The following is a 10494-nucleotide window of genomic DNA, read 5'->3' as shown; positions in this document are numbered from 1 at the left end:
ATGGATAACCAATCTCTGTCTCTTAGCTGCTGACTTGCTGCTGGAGAAAACAATGACAAAATATTTCACTTCTGCTCTGAGTGATCCAGGCTGGCACAGACATGTTAATCAATTCCTTCATGTTTCTCTTTCTTCCTCCTTACCCTGCTTCTAAGGGGAATGCCTCTGCTATGAAGGCTACATGAAGGATCCAGTACATAAGCACCTTTGCATTCGGAACGAATGGGGGACAAACCAGGGGTAAGTGAGGGCATGACGACTTAGCTGGTTCCCACATGTCACTGCTCCTTACACAGACATGACGTGGAGCAACTGCATGGAGAGGAATAGAGCTAAAGGGTGGGTATATTCTGAACAGCAAGTGGGTAAAAATGTCACTATGCCTTTCCATATTTATACCATTCCAGTGACGTCCATATCATCTTTTTCTCCATTTACGAGTCAAGGGATGATGCCTCTGACTCGCAGCCCTGCGGCTTCCAGCTGGGATCTGAAAATCAAGCTGTCCCTCTCTTCCTTTTCACACTGCCGCCAGCCATGAGGATTCCACAGGCAGAATTTAGCTGATAATTTTGTTGGAGACACATGAAGCCACAGAGACTCCAATGTAGCTCTCCCAGAGCCTGATGAGCTTTGCAAGACTGACATGAGTGGAAATTTGTTTTCACCAGGACTGTCAGCAGGGGTGACATACAGAGACTCAGGAAGTACTCTGTGTTGAATAAGAGAGTATTTTTCCCTGATCCCCAATTACCATTTCTCAATGAGACTTGTTTTCCCCTAGACACACACGAGTGGGACAAAGTAGTTACCTTGTGTATTCCTTTTTTTTTTTTTTTTTTTTTTTTTTGAGATGGAGTCTCACTCTGTTGCCCAGGCTGGAGTGCAGTGGTGTGATCTTGGCTCACTGCAAGCTCTGCCTCCCAGGTTGACGCCATTCTCCTGCCTCAGCCTCCCGAGTAGCTGGGACTACAGGTGTCCGCCACCACCCCCGGCTATTTTTTTGTATTTTTAGTAGAGACAGAGTTTCACCGTGTTAGCCAATAGTGTATTCCTTTTTTGTTTTCATTTTTTACATTTTGAATGTTGTTATTGGGATAAAAAATATATAACATACAATGTATCATTTAACCATTTTTAAGTATACAATTCAGTGGCATTAAGTACACTCACATTATACAAGCATCCCCATTATTCACTTTCTATTGCCTTTTTGTTTTTTAATTGAGACATTGTCTTGCTTTGTTGCCCAGGCTGGAGTGTAGTGGCATGATAATAGCTCACAGTAACATCCAACTCCTGACCTCAAGCCATCCTCCCACCTCAGTCTCCCAAAGTGCTAGGATTACTGGCATAAGCCACTGTGCCCTGCCCTCTATTACTTTTTAAAAGCGACTTTCTACTTTCCTTTAGATGTTGAGAGTTTACTTTCTGCATTGGCTGGGTCCTGAAGGAGGGTGGGAGGAGAAGGGGATCAATAAATGTGAACTAATAAACTAATAATAGTAATCAATGGAACAGGAAAAACTAGAAAGAAATCAAGGCAAAAGCCATCTCAGAATGGTTCCTTGGATTGCAAATTAGATATGTGTTTGCAGCTTGACAGGTGGAAAAAAGGAACCAATGTCATTTCAGACATTGCCATGGAGGACTCACGTCCCTGAAGTCAATGATCTACCCCTTCCATGTGATTCTGATGAGACCAAACCTAGAATATTGAATGTAGTTCTGGACTCTCAAAGCAATAAATATGGTGACAAATGGGTGAGCGTTTGGAGAAGAGCAATAAAAATGATTGAAGAGCCCAAAGGAGTGATTTATGATAAAGGGATAGAAGAACTCAACTCTGAGAACTTAGCTAGCTGATGACTAAGTCAAGGCATGATAGATGCCCATAGATGTTAGAGGAGGGCAAATGTTCTGGAACGGGTTGAAGTTGAGGGATAAGGACAAGAGAGAATGAAGTTAGAGAAAGGAAATCTGAGTCACAGGTCAGAAAACTTGGGGAAATCAAAATGCCATGAAATTTTTCTGTTCGTGAAAATGAAGGATTGCTCAGTTTGGGCAGAATTTGAGGTCATATCACAGAGAGAACCCACAAAATTTAGAGGAAGGTGTTTGTAAAAGGGCAGCTACATATGAGGCAGCCTGTTATTGAAAGATCGGGGAGAAGGGCAGGAGGTTTGGCTGACAGATGTGCAGTGGGATATGAGCGAATAATACTACTGGCTATTTAAATTCTATGGAGTCCCCTTACCGTCTTCGCCTCTGAAATGTTTGCATAGTTTCTGGGCATCCAAAATTTTAGCTTATGGGATGGCTAAGAATCACACTGGACTGTGGTTCTTACTAATTAAAATAGTGTAAAAACTGATGGATAACCAATCTCTGTCTCTTAGCTGCTGACTTGCTGCTGGAGAAAACAATGACAAAATATTTCACTTCTGCTCTGAGTGATCCAGGCTGGCTGGCTGTAGTGATTGGATTTGGTGGCTAATCGCTCAAGCCTCCACATCCCTAGCCTTGTAGACAGATCATGTGAGGATGGGCCTGACTTCACTTGATAATTGCATAAGCCTTCATCGTTCCCTCTGGCTGTATGTAGAGACAGTCTTAGGATGTAGACAAGAGCCTCAAGGGAAATGGTTGAGGTCCCAGCATAAGTGTCATTGAAAACAAGACAGGCTAAAGCAATGAGTTATAGACTGACAGGAACATTAGCCCCAGGAAATAGACAAGAAGACCTAATCTGTCATTTCCATCTTTAATTTCCATTCTTCTATGATCATCACTGTCTATGAGGTCTCATTTTGGACACTAATAAAATAATGGAGCAACTGTTAGGAGGAGGAAAAAAGTGACTACCTTGAGGATAATGGAACCAGGAGTGATAAGCAGTGTGAGTTTATATGTACACAGTATTTTAAAAAGTGCCAGACAAATGACTGTATTTTTCCTCATAAAATGACAAGGTAAGTGAAAAGTATAAAATGCCATACATCTTGATTTAAATCAGGGATCCAATGCCATGTTTCTTTAAATGATTCTCAAAAAAGTAATCGAAATTGGTTTGAACATGAAGACTGTCACTCGAATTGAAAACTGCCTGACAGATTGCCAACTAGTGATACGTATTGAGGTATTATGGAAAAATCAATGGTATGTCTGATTTTCCTGAATATTTTATTTAATTCTTCTGAAGTGGAGGTAAGCAGCCCATGTGTGAATGTTTTTCACTTCACATTCTTATATTACATATATTAAAATAGCTGAAGATTCCTTTGAAGTAGAACAACCAAATCCTAGGCCAGTAATAGTTAAAACAAATTCTTTAGTGAAATATCAAGGTCAAATGTACCAGGAGAAAAGTAAAAATAAGTCTTTATGACTTTCAGACAAGGAAGAAAATTGATCAAGGACACATACAAGAAGTTACAAATTGATTATTTTTTTTGAGGCAGAGGAATGGCACCTGCAACTTTACACAGCCTCTGCCTTGTTCTAGTTACCTGGTCCTGAATGTGCATGTGTGTGTGTGTGTTTGTGTGTGCATGTGTGTGTATGTGGTGTGTGTGTGAGTGTGAGTGGTGCCTGTGTTGTATGTGTGCACATGTGGTATATGTGTGATTGTATGGTGTGTGTGTGTGTGTGTGTATGTGCATGACAGGAAGCCAGTTTGTTTATAGTAATTCTCTCACCACTCCATGATTTATTCTCCTACTCATTTGTGTTTTCAACAGATACTCGCCCCATTTCCTATTGTGGTCCAGGGTATGCTAGGTTGTTGTTTATAGAAGAAGACGTGGTTCCTGCTATGGAAGAGCTAACAGTCTATGTAGATAGTTGAAAAAGTAACAAGTAATTGCAATGAAATCTAAGACTTATTAAAATAAAGGTGTGAGCAAAAGTCTGTGGGATTGAAGTTTAAGGGGTGAGTTATGTGAGGTCAAAGAATATGGAATAGGGTTTCATGGAGAATTTGGATTGTGAACTGTTCTACTTGCCAGATAACAAAGGCCATTCTAAGCAAAGGGAACCAGAATGTAGAAAGGTATGGAGACATGAGAAACATGGTTTTTTCAGGAATGGTAAATTAAAAGCTCAATGTAGCATAAAAATTCACTTTACAGAGAGAGGACAAGAGGCTGGTACGGTGGCAAAAGACTAGGTAGGAAAGAGGTCTTGTTTACTAAGGCTGTGGACATTGCAGTTCCAGTGCACAGGACCCTAGACCCAGTAGCAGGAGGGAGGGAGGCGTTCCAGGTGTACTCTCACTACACATTACTTTTTTGGAACCTTTCATAGTAAATTTAAATGATCCTAAAAAGCAAAGAAACAAACGCAAAACCTCCTGGGGTTATCTAGACTTTCATTTATCTGGATTATCTCAGTAAAACATAGTCCTAAAATTATCCTGTAGATAAAAGTCAAGACCAAACAACCGAGAATGACAGAAAATTGGAGACCATATGCAGAAAGCATGTGAATCAAGGAGGTTGCAATCATTTCCTGGTGACTCCAGTTCTGCCACAATTGCTCAGGGAGAAATGAGGCAGGTTGAAACATTTGTGTGTTGGTCTTAGTGGTGAAGCTAGTCAGTCCAGCTCAGCCAGGTGACAGGGTCCAGGTGGCAGATTACAAGATCATTGAATTCAGTGCACAAGAAGGTCCTATTCACTAAGAGTAAAAATAGCTTCAGAAAGATTTAAACAAAGTCACAGATGACAGATTTCTAATGGGTTATTAAAAGAACATGGAATGTTTGAGGTTACAGCCTTGGTCTTTGAGGTTGGCAACAAAATCAATCATTCCCTGCCACAACATCCCTTGTGACCCTGCTGCCAGGCACAGGACCCAGGGTGGACAGGTCTTACCCCTGCACAGTGGCTTACCTTGTCTTCTGTCTCCCCTGTATGAATTCACTGAATAACTCCTTGGGCTGCCATCCCTGTGGCTGCATAGACACAGCCAGGGACTATTAACGTCTGTGTTTGATATTTGTTTGCTAGGACAACAAGGACAAATTGGAAAATTTTCACAGAAGAGAATTGAAAACAATAAATGAGGGTGGAGGAGGCAGGAGAGATTGATTTACATGAAAATATTAGAGGAGGAAAAACAGATTTATGTAGCTACTTTGGAAATGATTATGAAAGACTATAATCATGTTTTTTTGTTAAGTTAAAAGTACACCCAAGGGCCTCTAGATACAATTTTCAGAATATCACAATTAGGTTAAATTCATGCATTTGAAGAGTCCCATTAAATAATAGCCTGATTTCTTATTCTGGCATCTAAGATACAGAGGGCAATACCAAGGAGATTCCCCACTAGAGAGATATAAAATATCAGTGGATTTCAATGCTGAAGGATGGAGACAGAGTGATCATTCATGAGATGGGAAGTGACCTGCTGTGGAAAATAAACAGGTGTTTCTCCCAGGTGTTAGAAGTTGTCAGGAGTGGTCCTGCTCATCAGAGTACTTCTTCCTTATACTGCCTGCTCTGGAGGCAGTGCACTTACCATGACATGCCAGGTAGGTGCACACAGGCACACACACATTCACTCACTCATACATGGCCCACGCTGCCTTAATATGTCATTCCCATTGTCCCAGGTGCATACTGTCTCCCCTTCTATTTCTGCAGCTTCTTCCTACTTCTCACCCACTCAGGAGTGACTGCTTAGGGATTCTATATCTTTATAAGGAGCAAATGTCCCAAACCATAGGAGCCAGTTCCCACTTGAAGCCAAGAATGAGGACTGTGTCATCATGACTGGCCTCAGCTCCTCTGTCTTGCTCAAAACATGTCCTTGACAGGAGGTGATTTTATTTTGTCCTGCCTGAAGGATGTCATTCTTAACAGTTCCTTAGAGACCACTAACAGGGCAAAGGCCATATCTGGTAGAGAGGATACCTTTGCCTCTGAGTTCTAGAACTGAGGTGAGGCCAACCTTCACTAATTATTCAAAAAGATCCAAAATCAATCCTGACTTCTCCTGTCCACCTAAAACTGAGCAAGAACCTCCTCTCAGCTGTCATCAAAGTGTAAATGCTTAGACCATCTTAGGGCAGCGACTGGCTTGTTGAGCTGTAGCTCTGATTCCAAGCCCAAGTCTTGGGCCATGTCTTGTTTCTTTGACCAGCCCAAAGTCTTTTCCAAAGTGACTCAGGTGGGGTCAGACAGTCTGCTGTGACATAGGAAATTTCTGACTCTTTGCCTATTTCTAGCTCATCATCTGATTGTTACTTCCCCCACCCCTTTGCTGGTTTCCAGGTCACTGCTGTCCCGTTCACCTTCATCCCACCCCTCAAACAAGATTTGCTGGCCAGACTGTGGCTGCTTCTTTATCTCTGGGTGCCCTCCTTTCCTGCCCTCCAGTCCAGACTTCATTGTCTGTGCCCAGCTTCTGTCATTGCCTTGCCATCTACAAATGGGATTATCTTCCCATTAGCTCTCTTTTAATTCTTCCTCCTCTCTCATCATTATCACTTATTGCTAATAAGGATTTCCAGCATATTCATTTAGCAATTTATTTTATTCCTCCTCCTCCTCCTTCTCCTCTTCCTCCACCTCCTCCTCCTTCTTCTCCTCCTCCTCCTTCTTATCTCTCTTCCTCCCTCTTTTGCTCTTCCTCTCCCTCTCTCTCTTCCTCTGCCTCTCTCTCATCCTCTCCCTCTCACTCTTCCTCTCTCCCCACTCTCTCTTGCTCTCTGTTACCCTCCTCTCTCTCTCTCTCTCTTCCCCTCTTTCTCTCTGTTTTACCTTTATCTTCTCCTCTTCCCCTAGGAATCTTACATTTTTCTGTGTCCAACAGACCAAAGGGGCTCTTGGAATTTAACCTAAAGTTCTGTTTCTTCTCTCTAGAGATGGCCTGCTGAAACCTGATTCTAGCAGAAACATCATCCCTTAAAAGGAAAAAAAAAAAAAACCTCAGGCAGGAACTGAGTGCTTGAAAGTAAATCTCCACCTACCAGGATTTCCTCCACAGACAGACTTAACAGAATCGTCCCCTCCAGTTGGCTTGGGAAACTCTGCACCTCCTTCTCAGGGATTTTCTCAAGTGAAAACATATTTAACTTGACCGATTTTTCACAAAACCTTTGTGGTCAGTCAGCTGAATACAGTGATACACTGTTCTTTGTAGAGGACATCAGGCTAAGAGGACATCTCTCCAGCAACGGAGGGCTAAAACCCAACCCATGCTTGCTAAAACAAGCCAACTCTGAGACAAAGGGCGCATCTGTCCAGATGGGTACTTTTTTCTGATTTACACAAAGGCCCTTGATGAGCTAGTGCTGAATCTGTGGTCATTTTGAGTGACGCCCTTTGCTCCCCTCTTAGAGGCAATTGTAACCTTCTTGGTTACTCAGGATGATACAAGAACAAAATGTGCCGTAATGAGTGACTCCTGCATGCCGATTCATGGAGCAGTTACCTAAGTATCATCTGATTTCAGATGTCTACCCCCAGAGATTTAAATTTCACAAGTCTGGGAGAGAGCCCAGAATCCCTGCATTTGACAAGCTCCCCCAGATGTTTCTGAAGCACAGCCAGACATAAGAACACTTCTTAAGCAAGACATGGAGTCTCCAGACACCTCAAGAAGGCATCCTTTTATCAGTGAATTAACTTTTTCCGATGAAAATAAGAATGAGCTTGTAGACGAGTGACTAAGTGCAGTTTTAAAGATCTTTGCATTTTATTATTATTATTGTTGTTTTTTGAGATGGAATTTCACTCTTGTTGCCCAGGCTGGAGAGCAATGGTGTGATCTTGGCTCACCGCAACCTCCACCTCCCAGGTTCAAGGGGTTCTCCTGCCTCAGCCTCTTGAGTAGCTGAGATTACAGGCATGCGCCACCAAGCCCGGCTCATTTTGTATTTTTAGTAGAGACAGGGTTTCTCCATGTTGGTCAGGCTGGTCTCAAACACCCGACCTCAGGTGATCCTCCCGCCTCAGCCTCCCGAAGTGCTAGGATTACCAACGTGAGCCACTGCCCCCGGCACATTTTATTAATTGGGAAATAGGGAGCCAGAGAAGTGAAGTAACTTTTCCAAGGTCACATAGCTGGTAGTCAAGCTTCATAGTAACCTCTGGGTATTGGAGACAAGTCAGTTGGCTAAATAAAGATTTAAAAGAGAGAGCAATGTGAAGAGCATATAATACTCTGAAAGTCAGGGATCAGCTGTAGATGGGAGGTGGACAGTCTATGGTTGACAGCCTGCTTCCCTGCATCCCACTTCCCCAAGACTGAGGGATCCATCTTCATCCCATCCCCTCCCCGTGGCGACAAGAGTCCACCTACAGTGTGCTGCCTACCCCCAGAGGAGTGGGGAGGCTGTGTCACGCCGTTGTCTCTGACTAGTCCAGTCACGGTACCAAGAGACTTATTTTAAACAGTGCCAGAGGCAGGAACACTCATATTTCCTCCAACATGTCCACCAGGGTGAAAAAAAATCAACCTCAATTTACCCTCCCATCTGCTCAAGAATGGAAGATAAATTGTTTCAATTTTATAGAAATGAATGTTTTATGTCTTGCCTATGCTTTCCAGATAGTGTCCTGCATTTATATATTCTACTGCATGCATGGGCATTCCGCTAGGAATGCTCCCTAGACTCACCTTCCTTGGGTTTCAGTATAAAAATACTAGGTTTGAGAGTGCTGTTATTTTTCCTGGCTTTGGAGATTTTGGCTATTTATTTTTATTTTTTTTAAGTCAATAGAAAAAAATACATTCATTATCCCATGTGTAGAGAAAACTGCCATTACCATTTTGGCGTGTTTCTCCCCAATTTTTTTTTCCATGCATCAAATGCTTGCTTTTTACTACCCCCCACCTCGATTCTGTATATATTTTTGTTCTCTCTCATAATTTAACAATGAGCATGTATGATTTTATAATCACAAAATAGGGTGACATATAAAGAAATAAGCATTAAAAGTATCTTTGTGATATATTATTTTTCTCAAAACTTTTTCCTTGAGTATGTTATTCTTAATGACTAATTTAAAACCTTCAATTTCAAACTATTTTTAGAGGAAAGAAGACAGCAGCCCAGGGCCTAGCATTCAGGTCAAACTCCTTTAATATAATCATCTCTGTAAGTCTGTGTATAAGAAGAAGTTGTAGGAACACCATCTAGCATCCTGCACGTTCAACACCATATTTAATGCATTACAACTTCAATGTCACTGAATGCTTGGAGTAATCCCTCACATAATGCTAATTAATTGCTGTCATTAGGCAGGGCACGGTGACTCACGCTTGTAATCCCAGCACTTTGGGAGGCTGAGGTGAGTGGATCACCTGACGTCAGGAGTTCGAGACCAGCCTGGTCAACATGGTGACACCCCATCTTTCTGCTAAAAATACAGAAAATTAGCTGGGCATGGTGGCGGGTGCCATGGTGGCAGGCGCCTGTAATCCCATCACATACACACACACATACACACACACACACACACACACACACACCATGGAACACTACTATATACACACACACGTTTTATATATATGTGTACACACATTACATATATGTATGAATATATATTTTATATATATAACATTTTCTTTATTCATTCATCAGTTGATGAGCACTTAGATTAATTCCATGTCTTTGCAATTGTGAATTGTGCTGTGATAAACATATACATGCAGGTGTTTTTTTGATATAGTGACTACTTTTCCTTTGGATACATACCCAATAGTGGGATTGCTGCATCAAATGGTAGGTCTACTTTTAATTCTTTGGTAAATTTCCATGCTGCTTTCCATAGAGGTTGTTATAATTTACATTCCCACTAGCAGTGTATAAGCATTCCTTTTTCACCACATGCATGCCAACATCTGTTGTTTTCTGACTTTTTAATAATGGCCATTCTGGTTGGGGTAAAGTGGTATCTCATTGTAGTTTTAATTTACATTTCCCTGATGATTAATACTGTTGAACATTTTTTCATGTTTGTTTGGTCATTTTTTTTTAGATATGTCAATCATGTCCTTTGCCTAGTTTTTAATGGGATTTTTTTTCTTGCGGATTTATTTGAGTTCCTTGTAGATTTTGGATATTAGTCCTTTGCAGATGCATATTTTGCAAATATTTTCTCCCATTCTGTAAGTTGCCTGTTTACTCTTGATTATGAAATAAAATGGTTGTTTCTTTTGCTGTGCAGAAGCTTTTTAGTTTAGTTAAGTACCATTGATTTGTTTTTGGTTTTGTTGCATTTACTTTTGGGGTCTTAGTCATAAATTCTTTGTCTAGGCCAATGTCCAGAGGGTTTTCCCTAGGTTTTCTGCTAGAATTTTCATGGCTTCAGATCTTAGATTTAAGTCTTTCATCCATCTTAAGTTAATTTTTATGTATGGTGAGGGATAGGGATCCCATTTAATTCTTCTGCATGTGACTATTCAGCTTTCCCAGCACCATTTATTGAATAGGGTGTCCTTTCCTCGATTTTTGTTTTTGTATGTTTTGTCAAAGATCAT

General features: G+C 41.3%; 1 protein-coding gene across 2 annotated transcripts in view; it reads left to right on the top strand.

The window, feature by feature from the left end:
- Positions 1–10494, top strand: part of ASTN1 (astrotactin 1) — a 314268-nt gene that overhangs the window by 149478 nt on the left and 154296 nt on the right. For both annotated transcript variants that reach the window (XM_011981446.1, XM_011981445.1), the window contains exon 8: positions 156–240. In XM_011981446.1, coding sequence (XP_011836836.1) covers positions 156–240 — 85 coding nt within the window. The remainder of the gene's footprint in view (positions 1–155; positions 241–10494) is intronic.

Source organism: Mandrillus leucophaeus, unplaced genomic scaffold (genome assembly GCF_000951045.1).
Source record: "Mandrillus leucophaeus isolate KB7577 unplaced genomic scaffold, Mleu.le_1.0 Scaffold226, whole genome shotgun sequence".
NCBI lineage: Eukaryota > Metazoa > Chordata > Mammalia > Primates > Cercopithecidae > Mandrillus > Mandrillus leucophaeus.
Note: the sequence above shows the minus strand (reverse complement) of the source record. Positions and strands in the feature narration are given on the sequence as shown.